Raw genomic sequence first — 26855 nt, 5'->3', positions numbered from 1 at the left:
TGAACTGATATAACACACACATTTCACAAATTGTTGAAATAAATGGACTTTGCCTCGATATAAAATAATTTTTGGGCACCCACTTGTACTTGCCAGGAAGCTCCTTTAATGTCGTTGAAAACCTTTTGGTACCCTCCATGACTAATTTTCCTTCAAGTATTCATATCAATTAGCCATATCAAGATTTGTGGCAATGATCTTCAAAGTGGATCATGGCATATTTGACATGCTCTGAGTGGACTATGACTTTTGTTGTCAGATACGATTCAGTTAATCATAAAAAAAAACCCTGCTCGAGAAACAACTAAATTTGCAGATTAACCTGAGTCTGGTGTCATTTCATGTCACTCTCCTCAAAAGGTCTCTACAGGTATGAGTTAGTTTTCTTTAGTCTTCATATGTCTTTTAGTTTTTGTACAGTGCAAATATGAATGTCAGCACGGGGGCTTGATCAGTGCGGCCTGAGGATATTATTTGCACTTAAATCCTCCATGGATTAGAGTATAACAGAGTGTCTGCAGATGGAACTCACCTGTTCTAATATCTGCTGGACCAGCAGCAGCTGGGGTGTTCTCACCGTTGGCCTGGACCAATCCTGTGTCTGATCCTGATATGGCAGTCTGTACAAACATAAGAATTCGTATTTTTGGTGCATAGATTGAAGAATCCATAGTAATCCAAACCGTATTCCAATTTCTCTCACAAAATGATTAAGGTATGTCTGTTACGAAAAACAATATACAGATTTTTTCGGAGGATCGGGGGGGGGGAGCATGCTAATGAATGAAATCTTAAAAAAAACAGTGAAGTTAAATTAAGTCGACAAAAACTTACCTGTGGTGGAGTTGGGTTTGATCCACTGCAGCCCCCTGACATAATCTCCTCTGTGACGTCCCGGCCTCCTTGGTTTGGGTCTCTTATTCGGATCTATGGAAAATAGTGGAAATTAGGTGCCAAATAGTTAGTTATGCAAAGCCAACAGAAGGAAATAAGGACATCATTTACATAGATTGCACACTTGTGTTGGGCCGCAAAAAGAGTCATATGAGCAATACTACTGGGGTAGCACAGTAGACACTTAAGACAAGAATCACTCACCGTGCATGCCTATAATCGTCAGCTTTTCCTGCCTGTCCTATGACTCAATAAGCATTACATTTCTCACATTATAACATGCAACACGTCAATTCAACCCCAATACAATTCTCTACGCCACTTGTAACTAAAATACCAAACAAAACTCCCATTGCAGTTTTTAATGGTTGTGAAAATGTTCGTGTTTTGGTAAGACAGGTCGCAATCTGACTTGACAATCGTTTTGCATTCAGACACACTGCTCTGCTGCTTGGGAGAAGTGTAATCACTCTCACATTAAGTGCCACACAAACATTTTTGAAACACTCCCTCCTCCTCTCTCTCACTCACCCGCTACATGCTTATTCTGGCAAGTCAGCGCAGCCATGAAACTGGTATGAGCCAGAATGCTCCTAAATAAAGTGACATGCACAGTCATGGGACTAAAACGTGAAACTTATCCTTGAGCAAGTATGCACAAACAAATACTCTCCCCTTTAAAAGTTTGACTCCCAAAAAACAAAATGGTTGTTTGCCATGACTGACCTTTGCCGGGCCCAGTCCATTGGTAGCTATTCCGTGCCGAGTATTCTGATCCCTGGAATGGAATGGCTGCTCTAGCCAGTTCCAGTTTTGACATTAAACACCGTAAACGCAGGCGTGTGGTGGAACGTTTTAGCAAATCTCAACTGTCCCAGCTTGAGGAGGACTGGGCTGGGCTGTGCTTTGCTCCAAGTAGACTAGCTAGGAACTTCACTCTCTCTCTCATTTGATGAACAGATCAGGGAGGAGTGAAAGAAAAAAGGATGGTCACTGGCCTTCTAAAGCTATGGCATTGGAATGTGCAACTCCCGCCCACAGAGACTAACAGACAGTTAAAGGGGCCCACAAGGGAAGCAGAGGAAAGAGCAGAACGAAAAGAATAGGGGCATTTCAAAGAGAGGGAAGGTTATAATAAAATGAGCTGCAACTTGCAAAATGAGCCTCTTTGCTCATTCTTCCTCACAGCCGACATGCTGCAAACTTACTCGAGAGCAAAGGAAACTAGTAGAAGAGGAAGAGGGAGTGCCACAGAAATCAGCAGGGGAGGGGGAGTAGTTGGCCACGTGGAGCTGAGCAATGTGCTGACACGTCCCACAGCCCCTCCCCCTCTAGTTTTTCCACTTTGACATGGCGACAGCAAGATAGATGAACACTGGGTTAAGAAAACAATTAAAAAGCTAACGATTTTATATGCCATCAGTGTCTTGTCAATCGAAAAACACACTGTAAAACATACACATTATTTAACCGACCCAAAATATAACCCACTCTGAAATAGTCTTGTCATTCTTTGTGCATACATTAATTTTTTAAATCTGATTTTTTTTTAGATTTCCAATGAGTGGCGCAGAATATCTATCCATCCATCATCTGAGCTGGTTATCCTCACGTGGGTCAGGGGCGTGCTGAAGCTTATCCCAGCCGAAATTCAAATCGTGAAAAAAAAAAAAAAAAAAAAAACTTCACTCAAATTTTTAGTTGTTCATAAATTGCACCTCAACTTAAAGCTGAAGTACAACCACAAACTCAAGCAATGTGAAACATTATTTACTAAATGCCTCTTTCTCATGGCTGTCCCTGGACCAAGTCAAAGTCCAATCACAGGCAACACAAGTCACTGATAAGCAGTCAAAAGGGTCCCAGTCAAAGTCTCAAGGCAAAAGAACGAAGCTCAACGCAGATATTGAGGTAATATATGCCCACCAGTCTGTAAACAGGATTCAAACATTGCAAATATATATACACACCATGAATCAACTTTTTTTTTTGCAGCTGAGAGCGTCTTCTTGGGCACTGAGTAATGCGAACGGTGATCAGTATTATACACATTTTAAAAATAAATTACCGTAATTTCCGGACTATAAACCGCGACTTTTGTCACACGCTTTCAACTCCGCGGCTTATTTCATGAAGCGGCTTATATAAAGACTTTTCTAACGGCCGCCTGTGTACCGTCTTTCTTTGTAAATATCTCATGTTACAATATGGGCACCTGCGGCTTATACACAGGTGCGGCTTATGTAAACTGCTTCAAACAACAAAGCGTGTCCCGGAAAAGTGGTTAGGACTGCACGACTGTCCGTGTTTTATGTTATGTGTTGTGTTGTGTTTATTATTTTACTTTGTTAACTGTTTTGTTAAGCGCTTTGTTACAGCTGCCGCTGTTGTGAAAGCGCTATATAAATCAGCATGTATTGTATTGTATTGTATGTGTGTACAAAATATTTTTTTCCTTTAAAATGTAGTGCTGCGACTTATAAACAGGTGCGGTCTATAGTCCAGAAATTACGGTAGTTAAAATTACCTTCTTTAATGTGACTTATTGTTATGTCATTATTATAGGCTAATGCTATTCATTATTGTGATTTCTCATGATAACTAGGAATCAGATGAATATTGGTACTCAATACTTTTTCTGTAATTCTTTGCCAATACTCAACATTTTTAAATGATAACTTCGATAACAGGATGTATTGTATTGTATTGCAACAATCCGAAGAAATCGGCATGTCCCATTACTGGTGAGAGTATTTTAGAACAGGCCTGCTGGCTACTCGTGTATTCGTTGTGGGCTACCTGGCGCTCACGCAAAAGTATCGGAAATCTTCCCAAGAAGCATTGAGGTGCCCTTGAATAAAGTAACAAATACCATATTTCGGCCCTGTTAGCACCGTGGTGAGAGTTTTAGTGAATACCCCCAGTTGCGGTCCATTTAAAACAAATAATTAAATACATTGTTACATTTGTGGGAAGAAAATGGAAGTTTGACAGTTACCTTCCAAAAGTGATTCTGCCACATGTTTCGTATTAATAGAACACTGACCTGTTTACGTTCGCGTTTGGTGTGAATGTGTTGCTGAGACTGTGGTGGTGGTTGCTGCTGTTGAGGGGCAGGGTTCATGACGACGGGTGGCGCCGGCACTGGGGGAGTAAACTGAGGCTGGGCTGGATAGTAGGCCCCGGCTGAGGATCAGACAGAATACGATGAATAAAAACTCCAAGGCTTAATTCATGTCATTCAATTAATGACACTAATACAAGCCCATGACAGAGACATAAAAGCAGTACACAGCAACACCATCTATAAAGACAGAATCACTCATATGAGGTGCAAAAAACATTTTTTGGGGGAAGGGGGAAATTTTAGCCTATTTACAATCCACTATTAATTATTTTCTAAAGTGCAGAGATTTTCACCAGGATAAACGTACAGGTACAAAAATTGGTGACTGCTAGGGAATGTTTAGGCCCCAGAAAAGGACATAAATTGGTTACACAGATGATCAGTGTGCTGGATATCACTGCACTACTGGACACTTTGTATTGGTTAATAACACTGTGTAATTTGTACAGTTGTGTTTAGATCACAATGTATATTTATTTACAGTGGGGCAGGGGCGGGGGGGGGGGTTGTTTTGGGTTTTTTTTGCCATAGGACTAGAATGGCTCCAATTACAAGGAAACGCAGTTCTTGTACTTTTTTAAACATTGAAGGCCAAAAAAAGGAGTATTGTGATTTTGATTCTAAAGTGAGGCTTTGCACTACCTCGTGCTTAGGCCCTAAAATTGTAATCCAGCAAATTTAGGTTAAGTGAACCAGGCCCATGTGTCTTGAAAAATAAAGCAATTTGCCATTTGTGCTTTGACTTTTAACAGCCTGTTACACACATTGACACATACAGTGGATATAAAAAGTCCACACACCCCTTTTCAAATGCCAGGCTCTGCAATATAAAAATTGAGACCAAGATAAATCATTGGACAACTTTTTCCACCATTAATGTGATGAATTACCTGTACAACTCAATTTAACTTTTTTTTTTATTTTATTTTTTGTGAGGGGAAGGAAAAACAACCGAGTTTTTGTGGTTGCTCAGCTGTGCACCCCCTGTCCTAGCTTGAGGTCTGGCTTTGATTTAGAATGAACTAGTCACATTTCAAGCTCAGGTTAACTGGGTGTCAGAACACATCTACCACAGTTTAGGTGCCTCTGATTAGCCGATTAGACTTAAAGTTGGTGGAGGCAGCTTTATGCTTTGCGGCTGTTCTTTACCTGGAACTGGGGGTTTAGTAATGGTGTGTGTGTGTGTGTGTGTGTGTGTGTGTGTGTGTGTGTGTGTGTGTGTGTGTGTGTGTGTGTGTGTGTGTGTGTTCGTTCAAAGTACCTCTGTTGGTTCACCCAGTCAATAATGTCAACAAGACATTCTGTTCTTCATTGATATTAGCTGGCCTTGTAAATGGCCTTAACAGTTCAGCTCTTAGTCAAAGGCAAGGAAGTATTGGCGTACAAAATGTTCAGACTGAAAAGGCCTCTCTTTCAGCTCAGCGGTAACTACACATGCTTGACTCTCCACTAGTGAAAGTATTACAGTCCAACTCACATTACTGAGCCGGCATTGTTGACCATGAGCAACACAGCCTAAATATAGTCAAAAGCCACATACGATAGGTTGCAAGAGGGAAGGAAGGACAGACCAAGAGAGACTAAGAGCATGCTCGCAACCAGAAAGCCAGAGGAAAGAATGTCACTTTTTTTGGAGAGTGTCCCAATACCGTAAATAAGAGGCATGAGATATGACTCATTAAGCACAGGCGCATGAGCAGTTAAAGGGTGGGAGGTGGGCTGCGAAGAGAGACTGTAAATCTTGACGACACCTACCCTGAGAGTCATCCACTTGGTGAGACCCGCGACTCCCCATGTTCTATGTCTACCCGACTGCAAAATGGAGAGGAGGGGTCTTTTGAATGCCCTTTTTTTTAAACTCCTTCCTGCCCCCTCTACAGGTGTCCACCCAAAATGATTTCTTTCACTGTTAAGTTTTGCCTCTTCCAGCGGATCTCAGCTTTACTCCTCCCTTGTAAGAGAAGGAAGATGTGTGGGTCTATATACACACATACCTGTGTGTGTGTGTGTGTGTGTGTGTGTATGTATATATATATATATATATATATATATAGAGAGAGAGAGAGAGAGAGAGAGAGAGAGAGAGAGAGAGAGAGAGAGAGAGAGAGAGAGAGAGAGAGAGAGAGAGAGAGAGAGATATAGCTTACACGTACAAAAAAATAACTATTTTCCCTCTCTTCTGTTTTTTTAATGCTTTTCTTTTAGTCACCCTCTTACATAATGGCCGATGTCACATTTTGACAAAAACAAACAAAAGATGCTGGCTACCTCTGCTAAAATCGACTACAGCCTTACTTAAACATTTAATTTTACCCTTGAAATAAGTTATTAAATATAAATCGGCATTTGGTTCACGTTTTCTGAATGAGACCGACAAAATGACTAAGTCATTATTTTACGTTTGGAACAATATTGTATATTATTGTTTGCTGCAGTGAATTTCCCCATTGTGGGAAAAGAAGTTTTCTTCTTTTCTCTCCGGTCTTTATTTGAAACTGAGGGCTTAGGAAAGGTGTGTGCCACAGATTGTGACAAACCAAGTCAGGAAACAATAATACTATGGTTGCCTTCTGTTTGCTGATGTGTCAATCAAGCAGTCTCTTCCCGATTTGGGGGCATGACACGTTGCTAAAATTCATCACAAAATAAGACAACCTCAAAAAAACTTTCGAGATGTGAATTTAAGTGTTGACAAAATGTTTACATTCAGACCTATTATATAAAGTGCCAACGTTTAGCCCAATCAGGGTCTCACTTTAAAGGCTTGACTATAGACCCATTTTCAGTTTGTAAACTATGGCTATGTTCACATTTCAGTGCGTGATGTCCAATTTGGATTTTTTTGTGCAAATTTGCAAATTTAAATTGAATGCAACGTGTCGTGATGTGATACACATGCGCACAAAGAACGACACATGGCAACCTGTTCAGGGATGTAAATGTGTTTCCGTGTGTGTAAGCTCATTTTATTATCTCATATCGCCAGAGTAGCGAGGCGGGAGTCGGTGCATATCATTTGGGGATATGATGTGACGCTCCTCCATTGCCTCATTTAAATGACGCGTCTACTGAAGAATAAATGAAGTGTCTGCATGGCTGAATTACTATCACCACAAATGTCCCTTTGTGCATCATTTTTCAAGTGGGATTAAATCAAAGTCAAATGTTAAGATAAAAATGGTTACTCAAAACAACTCTGCAGAGTCACGGACAACATTAGTAGTCTCCCAAGCACTCTCTTCCCCACCCGCGTGGAAGAAATATTGGGTTTTTGATGATGTGCATGTCAGATGGGTGTAGACTCATCGTATCCGATTTCTAGCAACATAGGAATTTATACACCTTTCTGTATATATATATATATATATATATATATAACTTATTGTTCACACTGCATGGAAAAAAATCTGATACGTGTTACGTCAAGGCAAAAAAACCAATTCTGAATTGAGCTGCAGTGTGAACATAACCTAAGACAACATCAGGATGTATACATTGTTGTTGAGGATTGCAGAAAGAACGGCAGTAAAAATTACTTTGAAAAAATTACTGTTGCCGGACAGAAAGGAACTTTCTGAGAGAGAGTATGAGGAAGATGTTACAAAGCGGGCCGATGTTCATTTTTATTTAGTGAAGAAAACTAGTGCTCACACTGGAGAGAAAACAGTGAGTCCTGCTTGGGCCATTGTCAACAGAAAGGAGAACAATGGGCATGTATGTAGCTATGGTTCTATGAGTCCCAAATGACTTCCAGAGGCAGTCAATGAAAGCTTTGTTTAGCTTTGACTCATAAAGCACACAACACTGAACAACAATCAAAAATTCAAGTAATAAAAATTGAGAAATGTGTTTCAAAATAATAAACTTGCTTAAATAGAGAAAAAAAAAATCCTAATGGCTCTAATAATGATTAATCCAACAAGCAAATTATCGACCTATAAAATACACTTACATATCCATACTATATAGCTAACTATAACTTATATTTCAAGCTCCCTATTGCTGATGAGCAGCATCAAGATTGCTTAGCTTGAAAGTATTGCTCAGATGCCTGGTGGGAAGCGGTCAGTTGAATATTTGCTGTGCGTTGAGCCTTGACTACCTCCAGAAGGTGCACCCAAACTTTTAATATGTACTGTTTGATGCAGAACCATAAACAGATGTTAAGCAGTGGCTCGGACTTACCATAATTACCATATTCGGACGGGCTGGTGCCTGGGTAGAAACCTGGCGCTCCAGCTGGTACAGGGTATTGCTGGGGTGTGGCCACGAAGGTTGGTGAACGGTACTTAAAAAAAAAAAAAAAAAAAAAATGAAGTAAATCAGCAAGGTTAACAGGAGAGAAATTATAATTGGAACATGAGTCATGATTATATGCACCGATACCAGTCGTGCTAACAGCATCGATATTGTACCTCTGTGCTCATATCAGCACTGGTACTGTAATTCTGTTATATTCATAATTATGCTCTAATACCACAGCTCCAATACCACTTGACCAGCCGGACAAATACCTTCCAAGCAGGTGGTGTAGGAGTGATGTCAGCCGTGTGGAGATACTTTAAGGCAGGGGTAGGGAACCCAGAGATAAGAAATTGATCAATCTTTCAGGTACTGTGACTTAAGATGGCCAAATAGTCTAAATAATGTGTTTCTTTTTAAAGTTCTAAACATTTTAACTCCTTATATAGTCAAAGTGTAAAATTCTTTTTGTAAACATCACCACAAAGCAAAAACTATTTCAACAGCCCCCCCCCCCCACTCCAATCCCCAGAGTTGTTCCTCTACCTGTCCTTGTATAAAATAGGCTGCCCCCTGTGGTGAGCTCGGGAAGGGCAACTGTTGTCCTGGGATCACCATCATTTGGGAACCAGGGTGTGGCTGGTAGACATGGGTGGGAGTTCCAGACCGAGGGGCACTACTGGTTGGAACACCTCGAGGCCCACTGCTGGGAGGCAAACTTGTTCTGTTGGCGTAGTAGGGCTAGAGGGTAGATAGTACCAGAGAGGAAGGATAGAGGAAGAGAAAGCAAAGTGAGCACGCTGACCAATGGGTCAATACAAAGCCATATTGCGCTAAGTAGAGAAACGAAGTGAAGCTTGGTAACCAGGGGCAAAAGAAGCACACATTCATTATAACTGGTTACCTTTCTGTGAAGTGAAAATACAATCAAGTCACATTCAATTGACTACGATTTAACTGATATTAGCCCTAGGACGGGTGAAGTCGACTCCCCCAGCCTGATAGCTGCATAGTTGACTCAATGAAGATAGAAATAGATATTCTGCTGCTGACCCGGGAGATGACTGCTTTCGTCAAACAGTAACAGATATAAAATCACACTCCTCAAGATGGTAATAGAGGGGGGGAAAAAGGAGGAAGAAATAGTTACCTGAAGAGATCTGAAGCTTCCCTTTAGCAGCACAAACAAAGACGACAGAGATGCATTAACTGGAAGCAATAAGGTGGGACAGTTTGAGAGAAACGCCCACCACAGGCAAGCAAAGCAAAGAAGCCAGAGACATGCTCCACTATCATCCGAGTCGTGACTTGTGACAAGCAACATACAGAGAATGATAACTTAAAATGAGTCTAGGACAGCGGTGTTCCCCAACCACCAGCCCACGGACCAGTAGGCACTTGGTACTGAGCCGCACAGACCCCCACCCTAATAGAGCAACGTGATGCCGGTGTATAGATTTGTTTATTTTTGTGTAAGCGAAAAATGGATGTGAGAAATTAGTATTTCATAATTATAACAAAACATCATATCTACACTCCTAGCATTTCATTGACACAAGAAAATGTTATTTTCTGAGTACATGAAAAAATTAAGTTGAGGTTAGCATGTTTGCTTGGCCACAGTTTCTTGTGAGGCCATTTTGCAAAATTAAGTGCCCTCCCGGCGGACCAGTGGTTAGCGCGTCGACCTCACAGTGCAGAGGTACTGGGTTCAATTTAAGCTTCGGGCTCCCTGTGTGGAGTTTGCACGTATTCCCCGGGCCTGCGTGGGTTTTCTCAGGGTACTCCGGTTTCCTCCCACATTTCAAAAACATGCATGGCAGGCTGATTGAACGCTCTAAATTGTCCATAGGTGTTAGTGTGAGCGTGGATGGTTGTTTGTCTGTGTGTGCCCTGCAATTGGCTGGCAACCGGTTCAGGGTGTCCCCCGCCTGCTGCCCAAAGACGGCTGGGATAGAATCCAGCAGCACCCCCGCGACCCTTGTGAGGATAAGCGGATGTGAGGTTGGTTTCAATACAGTGGCGCCTTCAGATACAGCGGGAGCAAAACTGAGTTTGGTTGTACTTTATTGAAGTATTTACCAATGACCTCACGTTATTTTTTTTATCTATTCTCATCTAGGAATCCATCAAAGTCCTCATCTTCTGCTCTCCATAAAACACGCCTGGTTCCCTCGCATCGTTGTCAGAGTCAGTCTCGTTGCCGTGCGGCTACTCAGAAATGATGCCGGCTTTCCTCAAACAACAGTGCAAGCAGACTCGCTAGCCCAAGCATCCACAATCCATTTCCAAAATGTGTCGTAACTCGTCTGGCGCTTCCTCCCAGTCTTAGTAAAGTTGTGTTCACCATTGTTCCCACGCCGCTCGTCACTTCGCTTTGACTCTGGCTGGAAACTTTTCTTTTGTCTTAAAAATCACCGTAAGTGCTCATTTCTGTCCATTACCATGGCAACCAAGCAAAACAGTAAAAGCCAACTTCTCGCACCCCGTTGTGCGAAGCGCTACTGTGCTGGTCTCCTTCTTCTCTATGGTGTGGTTCATCGGGATGTCGAAAGTGAGCAGCAAATTGTCCACATTGGTGATATGGTTGGCCTATATGTGTTTGCTGGCAATCTTTTTGTTGTAGTTCAAAATGCAAAGTGTGCTTGTCCCTCATCACCGTAGCCCAAGCGGATAAGCTAGGAATGTGTCGGTAATGGAAGCCAAGCGAGACAGGCAGAGGGGCAGAATAAAGGATTAAAATCTCCAAGAAAGCACCTTTATTTAATGCAATGCAGAACATTACAGGTTTTACTGGAGTAGGAGCGGAAGATGGACAGCTTTTCCTTGGAATGATGTTACTGCGACACGGTCGTCCTTACTGGATGGATAGATGGTGCTGCTTCATAAAACAAAAGCACCAAGCACCATAGATTAGTTGATCTTAAATTCTCTCGCAGCTGCTCGATTCCCATGGTCCTCCGTGTAACTGATCGCTTGCAGTTTGAAATGTGCTTTGTAACCGTCTCTTCGTAGGTGCCATTTTCGGGATGTTGTGTTGCACAATGCACGTACTATGTACACCTACTGGGGGCGTGCATGAAGCGGCCTCTCTCATGCTCACCCTTCCCACTTTAATGTCCACAGGCTGTCCTCAGTTATGTCCGCCTCAGCTCTATATAAGCAAAGTGTTGGCACTACATCACTCAGTCAAGCAGACCCCTCATCATTGACATGCAAGCGCCAGCATGAGCCATGCCAAACCCTCGGTATCACAAACAAGCCAAAATTAGTCAAGTAAAATATGGCAATAATGAGCCCGCTAAAAAGTTAAACTCATCATAAGACAGTTGGGCAACACTGATGCATGCACAGCAAGAGCGTATCGGTTCACTTCACTGACACTGTATGAACATTGACTGAAGATTAATGGAACTATCAAACATCCTCTAGTGTCTAACGCAAATAAATATTTACAATGCACTGGTGGAGGAGCAACTTTTCACATTACATCACAATGTACGTACATAAAAACAGGTTTGCAAAATAGGTTTTTAAAAAAATTCATAATTATCAACATTGACTGATATAAAATTTTCCACACTATAAGGCACATCTAAGAGCATTCAATTTTCTCAAAAGCCGACAATGCAACTTAAAATCCGATGCACCTCATATATATATATATATATATATATATATATATATATATATATATATATATATATACACACACACACACACACACACACACACACACATACATATATATGCATCAGTATTCTGTTTTATTGGGTGTAGTATTTTAAATTTTTCTCTAAAGCACTTTATTACAGCTGCAGCGGTTGTGAAAGCTCTCTATGAATAAAGATGCATTGCATTGTATTGTATTGTACTGTATTCCCTTTAGAGCAGGGGTCCCCAACCTTTTTTGCCCCACGGACCGGTTTATGTCAGACAATATTTTCAGAGATTTTCTGCAACCAGACGGTCCCATCTCGGGGTAATAGGAGAGACAATGACACCGCAAGTGTGTGGTTTATGTCCAGTCTACTTCCTAATTTTGTTTTAGTCGCCGTTTCTGCAGAAAACCCCGCCTCACACAGGTAGGATGTCGGAAATAGCAACAGTGCTATTGTGGCGATCTCAGAGTATTCAGCCATAACTTTAATCCAGTTGTCTCGAACGTACTTGTAAGGCCGCCGTCATTTGCGATGTCCAGCAGTTTTTTTACTCATTTTGCGAGCTCCGGTGTTTGTTTTTAGCCTAATTGGTCGCGTTACGGTGAAGCGTGGCTTGACGCGTGTCAACCGTGACACAGACGGATGTAACGGAGAATCCGGTAATTTTTCAAAATAAAACATCTTTCGTATTCCGAAATAAATAAAACGGAATTAAGGCAAGTTCTTTCTGTGCGGCCCGGTACCAAATGCCCTGTGGACCGGTACCGGTCCGCCGACCGGCGGTTGGAGACCCCTGCTTTAGAGTACCTCCATCTAGTGGATGCATAACGCAACCACAGCCACTATTGTAGCTTCTACTCTATGCACCTTATAATGCGGTGCGCCCTATATATGAAAACAGTTTTAAAATAGGCCATTCAACTAAGGTGCACCTTATTCTATGAAGTGCCTTATAGTGCAGAAAATACAGTACTTACTTTTTGTATCGTGAAACATTTTTTGGCTATATCGCCGAAAAGCACATTTTGTTTAAAAAAGGCATTAATTTAATCTTTATTTTGACGAGTTCATTTGGCTTTTTCATAGTTGCGTGGCCTTGTTTGAATAAATTACCTAAATTCAGCCTTTTTTAGGGTCCTTATTTTCAAAACTAAAAAGAGAAAAGAAAAAAATTCCCCATATATCGATCTAGACCAATATGAAAAACTTACATCCTGATATACTTTTCAGTCATACTGCCCAGCCCTACTGACAATAATTAGAAAAAAGAATTATCAATGGCAGAACTATCGTTATACATTTCTTCCGGTGTTCACATTTTCAAATGATCACTTTCTCCGAGACAACCACAATATCCCATTGCTGGGGAAATACTTCGAGAACTGGTTTGCAGTAACTCATGTGGTCCATGGGGGTTAGCAGGTGCCCGGGAACCACAACGTAGGTGACCCCTGCTCTACGACATGTCCACACGTTGAAAAATGTGCTGGTGTTTTATTGACCGATAAGGACAGCACATATATTTCACAGTGTATACTCACATTTGCGGCTTAAAGTATATGTACTTTTAGCCACGAATGTGAGTAAACCACTCCCACCGCTGAGCTTTGATTTGAGTTATTAGTACTGTACCTAAATGGGTTCTTACATTCAAGCTATTTTTAAATCCTGCTAAATCCTTCTACTTGTTTATAGGTTTGTGTTTGTCAGCGTTGTGGGAAATAAAAACATGAGTTATCCTACCTGTCTGGGCTGTGGTGTTGGGTTCATTTGAGGCGGTTGGGTGGCAAACACAACAGAAGGGGGCTGCCCAGGGGAGAAAGGGGGCTGCAAATAAATGACAGTGGACGATATCAACAAGAGCAAAGTGGAACACATGACAGGTGGACTAGGGAGTGGAAAACGGGGAGTATCTTCAGATGATCAGACGTTAACCCACACAAATTAAACTGAAGCAATGTGCAAGGATGTGAAGAACATATCAACCGCAGCAAACTTTCTCCCTACCTTGTGACTGCATGGGAGTACAACATTCTAATATTACTGTACTCTAATGCAGTGTTTTTCAAACTTTTTTGAGCCAAGGCACACTTCTTTTTTTGAAAAAATCTCGCAGCACACCACTAGCTGAAAATGGGAAAAAAAATAACGTTTATTTTAACAATTAACGTGTTATATTGTTACTATGACCGTTTTTAACATTGAAGAATGACGTTATAACAGCTTGATTTGGAATCAAATGAGCACAAAGAAAAACGGATTTTATAATCTTCCATATTTATTGTTTCACTGTCATCCTGCATTCATGCGGCGCAAATTCGCTTGTCTCTGGTGGTCGAAACACAAGGCAATTGGCTAGCTGTTGCTGCTCCCTAGCGGTATGGGAGGGTACTACATGATTACTTTCTGGGCGATAGACCGCACAGGCATACAAATTGGATATTTCACCGCGGCACACCTGACCTGCTCTAATGAATGTCTATTACTGCGTATCATTATCTATATTAAAAGAAGTTATGGATACATTGATGAGTGGTCCAGAAAATTAACGAACAAACGAACGGATAGATGGATGGGTATGAAAGAATCAGTTCTATCACAATTTTTCTCAATGTGTGCACAGTGAACCGCTCTATTTACGGGGGATGGAATTTAGGCCTGCCCGCAAACATCGAAAATCTGCGTCTAATTGTTGGCCATTGAAATAGATTTTGCGAGTGTGTGTGTGTGTGTGTGTGTGTGTGTGTGTGTGTGTGTGTGTGTGTGTGTGTGTGTGTGTGTGTGTTTCTTGGTGGGAGGGCGGGGGGCATTATGGGGTGGTGTTGGATGTCAACAGGTAGCTGGGTATGTTGCAAACGGGAGATATTTTTCTGCAGTTTACCCTGTCATTCACGTCTCCTGAGATTTTTTCATGAAAAACGAAGGTTTCTGGAAAAAAAAGTTTCCATCACCACTACAACAAAAATGCTCTGACATCACAGGGGCACAGAGCATGGATGCCTGCAAAACTGTGTTGGTTCCAACCATTTTCCAGGCACTTTTTGCTTGCTTATTTTTACAAACCCGAATCTTGCACTTTGTTGAAGAGCACAAGTGAAGGAGCACTTTAAGGTTGCCTCTTTTCTGCCAGATTTCTTGGGAAGCATAACTCCACTCATTAGCACAGCACAAGAAAACTTTCGGGGAAGCCTCTCGTACAGGCCCGCAGAAAATGAAACGAAACGGGTCTCAAAGCAGTATCTCTGTATTTCAGCAACCGTTTTCAACCGCTTAACGGGAGCCGTTCATGAACATGATGGCATTTTCATCTTCCTCCACAAGACCCAATAAATTGTGCGTACCTTAGTTTGTTTTATGTGGTTTGTATCTTTAATGGTAAGAGGTTTACTTGCGAGCCTCAATCTCAAATGTCTTTCCCTTTTCCTTGCTTTTTTTCCTTCCTTTTTTAAACGGCATTTAATGTAAAATTATCGAGAAAATGTTCAAAGAGCTTTCCGAAAAACACATTTTGTCCGAAAGACACATTTTGTCATCTAAATAAAGGAAAGATTATTTTAGAATGATGATGAATGACTTATTTCTTCTGTAGTCAAATGCCCTTTACCAGTACAATGACAGTTATTAACTTACCAAACAGTCCCTTACCTGTGAAAGGCCAGGGGACGGGGCAGGGTGGGGAATGGAGGGGGGTCCTGTTATAGGCTGTGGTGCTTTATTCATTTCATGGGGTTCTGCATCAGGAAGGAGAGGCGCACCTCTGTACAGATCTTCAAGAAAAGAACAAGGAATTCAATGTTGAAGAGTGAAAACATTTGGCTCTCAACTGAGAGATGTTTGGCGTAACTGATGTTGCCTGCTCCGGCTCAGAATACTTACATGTATGAATCTGTAAGGAGTTGTGATTTAAAGATTTTCTCCTAAAGACATAGATAACAGCGTTGTCAGCAATGTCCATTATTTCACTTATCAGTCCTTTCTTTGAACATAATAAAATAGATACCGTAGCCAATGATTATAAAGTCATTTGATAAATAATGACATCATGCAAGACTTTTCGATAGCTAGTGAATTTTAAGCACATTTTACATGAACTAACCAAAGAGTGAGTTGTTTTGTGTTTTTATGAAGCAACTTGCCTCCAAACAACCACAAACAGCAATGTGCCTCTGAAGACTCATGACCACATCCATGACCCATTTTCATTATTATTGAGAGTGAGTCCAGTTTTTACATCAAACAAGAACAATGGTTAACACCGTTTTGCACTTCTTAAAAGATGTCAAAAATCGCCTTACATCACACTAGTGTGATCCACATGCACACACCAAAGGAATTCTCTTTTTTTAATGAGATAGATGCAAAGGAATCCTGATGGATTTGGCATTTTAAACGGTGGCATGGGAGTGTCTGTTTGAAACCAAAATGATGATAGACATAGACAGCATCTAATAAATACCCGGTGTGTATTTACGCGAAGATGTGCTAGCCACTGTATGTCGCAATAAGGCATAGAGCAGTGGTTCTTAACCTGGGTTCGATCGAACCCTTGGAGTTCGGTGAATCGGTCTCAGGGGTTGACGGAGCCTCTGCTATGGAGGTTAAGACACACCCAACTCAACATGTCAATTAGTTATGACACACCCACTTGGCTATCACTGGCTGCAGATGATCACTTTAAATTGCTTGTCCAATCAGTGCTGTGGGAAATTTAGTTTGCTTAGTAGTCAACGTGTGACTGTTGTGATAGTACGTCAGAAAAAAAAGTATACTTATCTCTTGAAATTTTATTTACTTTTTTCTGTTTTTTAATACATGCGTTTTTTTTAATATCTTGAATTTGTAAAAAAATATATATTTTTTCACTAATGAAGGGTTCGGTGAATGTGCATATTAACTGGTTGGGTTCGGTACCTCTAAAAAGGTTAAGAACCACTGGCAGAGGGCCATCTCTGCGGCATGATGTGTTAACCGCATGCTTTCCATGCTATCAGTGCGATGTGCTCGCCTGCTGTCCGCCACTTTGTATCCCCACTTCACTCTTCATGGCAAATTAATCTCTTCTGAATTGAAACATTAGTATCGCTGCTTCGAACACGATCCAATATCGAACGAAGGCACAACTTTAACAAGTAGGACAGTAGTAGCAATAAGCAAGCGATGCCGGCTCGGAGAACTGTTGAGTTTACACATACCGGTAAATGAAATGATCGTCTTATCAAGTAGTTGCCTCGAACTTGGGAGAAACGCAATAAAACACCACCATCACCATCGTGTTAGTCCATGTTTATATTGTTTCACCAAGATGACTCTAGTCTATAGTTGTGTGGGGCAGATGTGTACAGAACACGCTTTCTTCGAGTAGCTGCAGCGTCAACCCACTCTGCAAGGACCCACATGTCGTAAATGTGACTTCCAACAGAAACCGAACGTCTTGAGCAGGTGTGGGTTGCGGAAATCCATTCCCATCACTGAATAAGAAAGTTGTCAAAAGACATTGGAATCATGTTGTATTTGGCTCAACGCAAAAGGAGAATGGTTTGTGAAGCTCCTTTCAAAAGCACACCAACAACTTTCTCCAATGAGGCAAAGTAAGGCGTGGACACAACAGTGATTTGTCATTCAGCGTATTAGCCGGTGAACACAACAATCCTATAAAGTAGTACGTAATGATTGTTTCAACGTGAGAAATTCGTATGTGTTTATTTTAAAACGCAGCATTCTTATGTCTTATGTCACTTGATTTGGGACTTAGGTGTTTTCCCTTTTTTACTGGCGTGTTGATTTCGAGGCCAATTTAAATTAAGGTAAGAACACACACGTCGTTTGAGGATGCTGATGCTAATTGGGAACTAGCTAGCAGACAGGCTAATCCCTCAAACCAGCAGTACTACTCATAATAAGCAATTTTATACTCACTTAGATTTGGAATATTACGAGTATGCCCAAGTACATTTTTATGAATGATCTCCCTGTATATATATATCTCACAGTCACCGAATACATGTTTGGCAGATGATAAATAAGAATTCACGTAAAAGGCGTTTCATTACCTTTCTCTCCTTGAGTCCGCAGAGCCGGACGGACAGAAAGTCCTCCCGGAAGCCGGTACCTTCGTAATTCCGGCCAAATCCCGTCACGTGCAAGGAGTTCTCGGTCGTAAAAGGCAATTGGTACTCGCGTGCCCCTCAAAACTTCCACAGCCGACAATAAACTTCGGAGGAACATAACAACAAACTCATTTTTCTCAGTCGCTTTACTAGAAATAGTGAATAGAAGTTGCACAGCCTTGTTTATTAAACTAATATGTATGCCATTAAATCAGTCATACATCTAAAAATATATAAATAATGCGCAGCCATGGCGTTTATAACGTTCACTCGCTGAAGATGTGTTCTTACGTGAACTCAACTGATATTACAGAGTAGGTTGTATTGTAGCGACGTAGGCTAATATTATTTATTTTACAGCCGTCAAGACGGCTTCCACATGGTAAGACAAAGTCAAGGCAGCCGCCCCAATTATTAAGACTGTCCATTGTGTACATTACGGTAAACGCCGCCAACCAGTTGCGTTGGCCACCTTCAAAATAAATGCTTAAAATAATTCATGGAAATCGGTGCTTTGGATTTAAAATAAGACCAAAAAGGTTGGGAATCACTGTCCTATGCAAACACACTCCAGCGACCGCTAAGCTTCCAACACGCACCACCACTTAAACTTGCCTCTGTTAGTAGAAGCTTCTTATTAGAGGTGGAGTTTCAGATGCGCTTTAGGATTCAGGACCGCCTTGAAATTAGCACCGCTACTGCTCGACACGCGCGAGTTTGACACTACACACTTCTTTTGCATTTTTTTATTGTACCCCCCCCCCCGCGCACTCCTCTTCTAAATAAGATAAAAACATAAAAACAGTACATCTTAGTTTTGCAACACCCAGTCACGAGTAAGTCATGCTTACAATGGAACAGCCTTGGATATGCGATTGTCTATTGTGCAAGATGACTTTTTTGTGCGTTGTGGTCAGACACGAGCGTGGGAGGAAGGAGTGAACAGGCTACATTCAATTCCTGGTAGCTGTTTTAAAATTTGCCCCCTCACAAAAAAAAAAAAAAGCAATAGTGAAAAAAAAAATGTGGGCAGCACAGTGAACGACTGGTTAGCACGCCAGCCTCATAGTGCAGAGGTCCAGGGTTAGATTCCGGCTTCCTGTGTGGAGTTTGTATGTTCTCCCCGTGGCTGTGTGGGTTTTCTCCACATACTTCGGTTTCTCCCACAGTCTAATAACATGCATGTCAGGTTAATGGAACACTCGAAATTGTCCCCAGGTGTGATTGTGAGTGTGAATGGTTGTTAGTCTATGTGCACCTTGCCGTTGACTGGCAACCAGTTCAGGGTGTACCTTGCTTACTGCCCAAAGACAGCTGGGATAGGCCCGTGATCCTTAAATGAGGATAAGCAGATTGGAAAATGGATGGATGAAAAAAAATGTACCAATGTTCATTTTACAATGTGGATCCTCATTTTATTTTTCAACAAACCATATACAGTACTGTAACAAAACAAACAAAAAAAACTAACACTTTAATGATTTTGTTACAAATGAGGATGTAAATAGTGGGAACAAAACATCCGTTGCACTGAAAAGGCTTGGTGAATGTTCTGATAACTGAAAGATTTACAGGAGGGCTGGAGATGGATGTTGAAGATGTTTGAATGGAAGCCAAGCGCTGGTCCAGGGCAAATCTGTGTTGTGTGTATAAGGTCCAAGTGAACCTCTCCCTTGTCAAAGCAGTCCAATTAGCCAGACTCCCAACGATCCCCTTTTTAAGACAATTGGGGCAGGTCATTGGCATCGCACCACTGCTCTTTCTAGCAATGTATTAAAACAAGTTATAAAGATAGCACAGAGCCATGGAGGGTTACCCTTGAAAACACAAGGAGGCTGGAGATAGGGGACGGGGGGTTGACAGTCTAGGTTTCATAATTGGGGTTCTTGCGAAGAATAACAAAGCCCTCCAGGATGGGGGTGACAGGTAAGTACTCCTCTGTGGCCAACTCCGCTCTCTCTCCATGTGCCAGCAAAACTGGTGTTGTGTGGGTCTGGAATCCTGTGATGGCCTTGGGTTTGCCTGCTTGGCCCACAACGTCCACGGCCTGGGGAGACATCATGAAAACTTCAATCATGTCCTGCTTTGCTCTTTCCTTGCAAATGTTCCCATTGTGGGACGAATAAAAGTTATCTTAATTTATGTTGTGAAATCATGGCGACTTCCTTGACCATTTACTCATGACATTTGTCATATACTCTGTACAAGAATTTACCTGACCAACTCTGACAGAAACAGGCAGCGGTCGGAGTTCCTCGTCAAAGGTGACGAGCATACGCGGCTGCATGGCTGCTACCAGGCCATAAAGAATGTAATGAGATTTCCCCAGGATTACTGCAATTCACACAGCGACACCGAGGTGGAATTTTAATGCAAAGAAATCATTGAAGACTGATGATGAATAGTGAAGTGTGTGTGAAAGCAAAGAGTAAAGGTAATATAAACTCACTGTTCTTGACATCGAGGAAGGAAACGAGCGCTGTGAGCAGCCCAGCCACAGCAACCTGACTCATGAGCTGTCTGTCGCTATGGTAGGGACACAGTGTGAGTGTGCCTTTACCCAGATGAGTCAGACCCTGTAGATGCACAAACAGCACAAAGTCAATTTTTTGTCACAGACAAACACACGTTGCTTTGTGACGCCACCACACACCTGGGCCAGCCGAACCATGAAGAGGTTGTTTGGGTCTTTGGCATGATACTGTGCCAGCTGTCGTAGCATTGCAGCCAAGCGGGCATTATTTGTTCCTGGAAAAATGGGGTGGGGGGGGGAAATATGTCAGTTAGAAATGGGATGGATACTGTGATTAGGGGTGCTCCGATCGATTGGCCACCCATCAGTATCGGCACATTTTTGTGGAAAAGCACCGATCAAGCCTTTTTAAAGCCGGTTGATCACCCTAGGTCCGACATACAACTTTAAATATTTAGTAGCTCTAAACTCACCACTGCCCACCATGCCCATGGCGAAGATAGAGTTGTGTGAGACCTCAGGGTCAGCATCATGGGAAAACTTGCTGAGGGTGTCCAAGATGTTCAAACGGGGGTTGGACACCGAGATGAGAGCCAGAGCAAGAGGCACGGCTCGCCTCAGAGTGGGCTCACCATAACGCAGCTGATTTAGAAAAATAGCACAAAAGACATTTTCAAAACTTTACACTTGTCAAAAATTTGCAACACCCACATGTGTGGTCTGACTTATAGTCAAGATTTGTGAAAACATTACATTTAGCTAATTGTGACAAAGGTGGTTCTGGCACCACAAAAGCAAATAAATAAAACTTTGGAAACCGTGTTAAAAAAAAAAAATGGAATATGCAGCCTGCAAATCCCAGAAAATGCATTCAGTCATTTTCATATACCCCTAATGATTTTTTGTAGTATGATGTAATGTCTTCAATTAACTCATGAATAAAAGTAATAGACCTAAATAACGTCCTTCAGTGAACAATAGGACGGAGGGTTGGGCAATGTGGCCTTAAATTAAAATCAAATTTCTTTTTCTTTTATTCTTTCTTCCAAAAATCTAACTTCAATCAATGGTATGCCCTTCGCTTGCAAATGTTGGGTTTTCGTCAGGGTTCCTAAAGGTTGTAAACAATTTCCAACATCTTTACAACCTTTTTGGAACCCTGATGAAAACCCAACATTCGCTACAATCGCAAGCGTTCGCCGCTCAGTGAGATGTGAGCTTGATGGAAAAAGCAAATGAGAATTCCATTCTTCCAAACCAAGATTTACTCCTGGAAGCGGCTTTATTTTTCCTTATACCAAACAAATGCAAAGACTTAATTTTACACATCATTGCCTACAGATTAACACAACATATTACTGCGCACTCACCAAAACCTTTTAAACTAAACACCAAATTACATTTGTGTGTCCAAAGGTCAGTATACTCAGTGGGCTCAGAGGCTCCAACAATAACCACAACAGGTTCCTGTTGTCAGTGTCGTGCTTGGAATGCTCCCTTAACGCTATGCGTCACAGATTCCCCCAGGCCACGTGGGCACCTCTACTCTCTAATCCAATTGCCAAAGTGTGCCATTCAAATGGCTGCAGACTTAATTGTCTAGCTCAATAAATTATGCAATCTTTTTTTTTCCAGGAAGCAATTGTGTGTCCAATCTGCCAAATTTTAGGTATGCGAAAAAGACCTTTCCTTTGTTAGAGAGAGCTGTGAAAAACCAAAAATTAAAAGTACTCACCAGATGTCCAAATGTCCGCAATGCCATTTCAGAGCCAATCTCCTCCCCCATAGCAATGAGTGCAATACCGAGAACAGCTACTCCCTAGGATGAAACAAAGTGATACTACATCTAATAATCTTAGGAATAAAAAATGAAAATGTTCACCATTTACCTGGTGAGAGCCCATGTCAGCTGTTTCTTTCTTATCTTTGTCTTTTTTATCTTTTTTGTCCTTGTCGTCCTCTTTTTCCTTCTCCTTGGCCTCATAGTGCTCACTGCAGATGTGGAGAAGCTGCTGCACCTTCAACACATTGCCAGAACCTAGAACGGGTGATGACATAAGAAGATTCTCTCAACAAAATACATCTCTATTTATTTAGTCCTTTCACAACAGATGGGGTATTTGCATGTGCAAACAGAGAAAAATTAGTCAATAAAAACTAACCTGCATAAGCACATATATCGACGAGCGTGTTGGCAAAACTGCGGAAAGGTTCAGGAACAACTTGGAGAGCTGCCAGTGTGGTCTCGATGGCCTCTCCTTTACCTATGATGGAATAATGAAAGGGAAAATAAGACAAGAGAAAGTAGGGGAAAAAAGTTAATTGACCAGAACAAAATTGCTCTATTTGTGGTAATCCATGAGATTTGTCAAGACCATTAAAAAACAGTTCATGGAAAAATACCAAATTATTGCACCAGAAGGAGAATCACAGTAGTTTCATCGTCAAAGTTTTAAACGTGCATGTAAATTATTTACTCTTGTACAAAAAAAACCACACAATTACAATTTACCATTGAGATCAAGCATTGGAGTATAACATGAGTCACAGGGCCAGCCAAACTATGACATTAAGTGTGACTAACTGTCCAAAAAAATCCTCTGCGGGGTGTTTCTGGTCCCCATTAACCACGAAAAACAAAGGATTACTGTAAATCAGTTATTGAAAATGCAATACTGGCAGAGGGAAAAATATGTTGAAGGTGGCAGTAAAGTGGCTGCTGGACAATCGATGTGGAGCTCATTGTGGAAATGAGCAACAGTGAGTGCCGCATTCATGCCGTTTAATTACATACACAGAACCATAATGTAACCGCAATATTAGATAGTACAGTATATTACTGAATCCCTTGTGGATGAATAAAGTGTCTGTCGATCTTTCTATCAATCGACCATATTGTGAATAACAAATAGATATAAACATGCGTTCCAGATTGTGCGCACAGAAAAAAAAATTCAAGCCACAATGTCAGAAAGCTAAGCAGTCTCCATTGACAACAATTTTGCAATTTTTCTCGAAAATGAGATCAACTTAATAGCCACCTTTGGGTCTCTGGACTCCTGGGGCTCTACAGCGCACGACATTAGTAAAGTTGCTGATTACAGAGTGAGGGCCATCTCAATTGTCTGCATTTATATCAAAGAGCAAGACTGGGTGTGCAATCCCTTGTTTATGAGTGATGTGTGAATCTATTTGTGTGTACTGTCATAGGGCCTACAGGCAATAATTATCACTATAAGTTTAACTAACATCGCTATTTTTTTTTTTTTTGCCAGTATTTTGAATACTATTGAAACAGTAACTATCTGTAATCGTTGTTGATGGAAATGAGAGAGGGTCATTCAAAAACATAATTTAAAAGAAGCAAGCAAAAATGTGTAATAGAACTTGTATCACATAGGTATCTTTACTGTGAATGGAGTGTAGTTAGTTCTGTGATTCCAACTTTTTTTCCAGCTCACTGCATTTGAAGGTTTTCATGCCCTTCCCAAAAAATATAACCAGCTATCATACAATATTTTTAAAAATAGTGGCGATTGATCATTACCCAAATGGTTGAGTCCTAAACCGAGAGGGAGCCAGCGAGCATATGTGTCTTTCAGCTCCTGTTCGTTCTTCTCCATGATGGTCTGCACAATGGTGGAGGTCACGTCACCGTTACACGACCCCACAGCAATCATACCACATGCCAATGCTGTCACACCAACCACCTGGATGGAAAATAAACCCAGAAAATTAGATATTTTTTTGGGGGCACATTCGAGCATGTGAAGAAAGATCAGCAGATCAGCCAATCATGCAACAAAACACACCTCCATGCTGGATTTTGAGTCTCCCATGACAGGCAGAAGCAAGGACAGGACATCTTCTCTATTTGAGCCAGCATAAGCTAAACCCAATCTGTAAAGGAAGATGTTAACATTTAGCATGTATTGAGAAGACTGATTCAACGTTTACAACAACGCAAGGTCATCTAAGCTGTAGGTACACATGCATAGAAAATTGTCGACCGTTCAGCGTTTAACGTTTTTTTTTTTTTTTTTTGGTTACTTGTCCTCACCCAAAAATGGCACCTATCCTCATCGTATTACTGTTGTGGAGGACATAGTCTGACAGCAGGGCCAGGGCTGGGTCACATTCATTCCTTACACCTGAGTTTACGATGCCGCATGCAAGGAGAGCACCAGACTGTAAAAGAAGATGACAAAAGGTTAAGAATTAAGCAAGATGACCTCCTGTGCTGCAATTACTAAGGCATAAAATAGTAAGTATTATATTCTCTCTTATATTCTGTATTTTTGCTACACTACTGATTTATAGCCTTGAGTTAGTGGCATGGAGTTCATCTCGAACTCAGCAAAATAAAAATATTTGATGTCTAATTTACCTTAATGTAGTCCTCAGATGAGTAAAGATATTTATCGATTTGGGTCAGGCCACCATCCACATCCCACAGCAAGATCATCCCAAGAGAAGCTGCAGCGCTCAACATGCCTTGAAAATGTCAAATCACACAGATATGATCAGAAATACAGAGATGCAAAAAAGGTTATAGTTATTAGTATACAGGTATATAGAATTTTCAGTACCATGGTCCTTGTTCTTGTACAACCATTTGTTGCCATCATCTGTTAATAGTTTATCCTGTCCAAATGCTGCATTAACAAAGCCATTCACAAAGGAAGAAGCAAGGTTCATACGGGCTGAGTCCACCTGGGAGCCACTACCTCCAAACCCTTGAACACAGAAAAAGAAATTCATTTGACGTGTATAAATAACAAAACATATAAAAAGAAAAATAATTCATTCGTCATTGTGTAAAATGTAAATCAAACAGTTTTGTTCAATTTGAAGCATTGGCCTGGACACATGCAATTAAAGTAGTCGATCATCACAAATCCAATGTCTGACTTCCCTTTTCACATGCAGGTGTATTTCAAAGACGTACTATTATTTTCCAGGTGCGTTTTGTAGATGTCATCTGGGACTTTGGGTTCCATGATGTCCAACTGTTGAGGTCAGAAATAGTGTGTGACAAGATTTTGATTAATACTTCAATATGTTGCCGCAACCAGTGAATACAGACTATCCGAATGATACTTGGAGCTTACAGACCTTATGGCCAAAATGTATGCAGAACATGCAGTCAATAATAAATGCCTTGTTGAAAATAAGATACAAAAAGAAATAGATATTTAATAAATGTAAAACCCCTCACGACTCGTCACATTATTTGCAGTGTCCCAGTGAACGCGGTAGCTAATGTTTGACATTGCCAGCAGTAAGTCGTCGTCATTTCCGGTGAGGGTTGTCCGCTAAGGATGCTCTATGTCACCGATTCTGTTGATAAACTTTATGGACGGAATTTCCAGGCGTAGTCAAGGTCTTTAATGTGCCTGGCTTGCTGGTCTCAGTATAACATCTCTGCTTTTTGCAGATAACGTGGTACTGTTGGCTTCTTCAGGCCATGATCTTCAACGCTCACTGGAGCGGTTCCCAGCCAAATGTGAAGCGGTTGGGCTGAAAGTCAACATCTGGTCCTCAGTCGGAAAAGGGTAGAGTGCCCTCTCCAGGTCTGGGATGAGGTCCTGCCCCAAGTGGAGGAGTTCTAATATCTTGGGGTCTTGTTACTAGTGAGGGGAGAATGGAGCGGGAGCTCGACAGGGGGTATGGTGCAGCATCTGCAGTGATGCAGACTCAATATCGGTCCTTTGTAGTGAAGCGGGCGCTTGGCCGCAATGTGAAGCTCTCGATTTACTGATCGATCTCTGTTCCTACCCTCAGCTATGGTCATGAGCTGTAGGTTGTGAACGAAAGAATAAGATCCCGGATACAAGCGGCTGAAATGAGTTTCCTCTGCAGGGTGTCAATGCTCTCCCCTAGAGATAACGTAAGACGCTTGGTGATCACAGAGGGGCTCAGAGTCAAGCCGCTGCTCCTCGGCATTGAGAGGAGCCAGATGAGGTGGCTCAGGCATCTTGTCAGAATGCCACCTGGACACCTCTCTGATTAGTTATTGCGGGCATGTCCCACTGGCAGGAGGTCCCGAGGATGAACCAGGGCACATTGGGGAGACTATAGCCCCGTTCACATGGCAACGTTTGGTCCGACGCTGCGCCGAAACAGATCCAGTCGAGCGTTCACACGTGCACATTTGCTCTGACGTAACTCCACTAAAGAGCTTATACCGGACCAAATTTGATCCACCTCAGGGAGGTGGTTTAAAAATTTGCTCCAGAGCAAATGCTCGTTTGCGACGCTACGCCGGAACAAATGTGCACGTGTGAATGCAGCTGGGTTAAATTTGCTCCAGAGCAAATGCTCGCTTGCGGGGGAGTGGCCTCGCTACG

At 41.6% G+C, this 26855-nt stretch overlaps 2 protein-coding genes across 10 annotated transcripts in view; both read right to left on the bottom strand.

Annotated features, from left to right (window-relative positions):
• Positions 1–18057, bottom strand: part of eif4g1b (eukaryotic translation initiation factor 4 gamma, 1b) — a 36250-nt gene extending 18193 nt beyond the window's left edge. Inside the window, exons 1-11 of one of the 9 annotated variants that reach the window (XM_019861349.1) lie at positions 17976–18057; positions 15802–15842; positions 15571–15692; positions 13669–13752; positions 9414–9434; positions 8810–9004; positions 8536–8580; positions 8207–8309; positions 3941–4080; positions 835–927; positions 533–620 (exon numbers count right to left, since the gene is read on the bottom strand). In XM_019861349.1, the coding sequence (XP_019716908.1) occupies positions 533–620; positions 835–927; positions 3941–4080; positions 8207–8309; positions 8536–8580; positions 8810–9004; positions 9414–9434; positions 13669–13752; positions 15571–15645 (844 nt within the window). In that variant the 5' untranslated portion in view covers positions 15646–15692; positions 15802–15842; positions 17976–18057. Of the gene's footprint in view, positions 1–532; positions 621–834; positions 928–1620; positions 2060–3940; positions 4081–5776; positions 5862–8204; positions 8310–8535; positions 8581–8809; positions 9005–9413; positions 9435–13668; positions 13754–15557; positions 15693–15801; positions 15843–17975 lie in introns of those variants that run through there. The other 8 variants (XM_019861354.1, XM_019861350.1, XM_019861351.1 and 5 more) reach the window with 8 other exon arrangements.
• A 1374-nt stretch (positions 18058–19431) lies between these two features.
• Positions 19432–26855, bottom strand: part of psmd2 (proteasome 26S subunit ubiquitin receptor, non-ATPase 2) — a 12824-nt gene continuing 5400 nt past the window's right edge. Inside the window, exons 8-21 of the mRNA XM_019861317.1 lie at positions 25454–25514; positions 25095–25241; positions 24893–24999; positions 24566–24693; positions 24318–24405; positions 24053–24215; positions 22668–22769; positions 22395–22543; positions 22241–22324; positions 20979–21147; positions 20686–20780; positions 20482–20608; positions 20248–20366; positions 19432–20079 (exon numbers count right to left, since the gene is read on the bottom strand). Coding sequence (XP_019716876.1) covers positions 19897–20079; positions 20248–20366; positions 20482–20608; positions 20686–20780; positions 20979–21147; positions 22241–22324; positions 22395–22543; positions 22668–22769; positions 24053–24215; positions 24318–24405; positions 24566–24693; positions 24893–24999; positions 25095–25241; positions 25454–25514 — 1722 coding nt within the window. The 3' untranslated portion in view covers positions 19432–19896. The remainder of the gene's footprint in view (positions 20080–20247; positions 20367–20481; positions 20609–20685; positions 20781–20978; positions 21148–22240; positions 22325–22394; positions 22544–22667; positions 22770–24052; positions 24216–24317; positions 24406–24565; positions 24694–24892; positions 25000–25094; positions 25242–25453; positions 25515–26855) is intronic.

Source organism: Hippocampus comes, unplaced genomic scaffold, assembly GCF_001891065.2.
Source record: "Hippocampus comes isolate QL1 unplaced genomic scaffold, H_comes_QL1_v1.1 scaffold122, whole genome shotgun sequence".
Lineage (NCBI taxonomy): Eukaryota > Metazoa > Chordata > Actinopteri > Syngnathiformes > Syngnathidae > Hippocampus > Hippocampus comes.
This window is presented reverse-complemented; position numbering and strand designations above follow the sequence as displayed.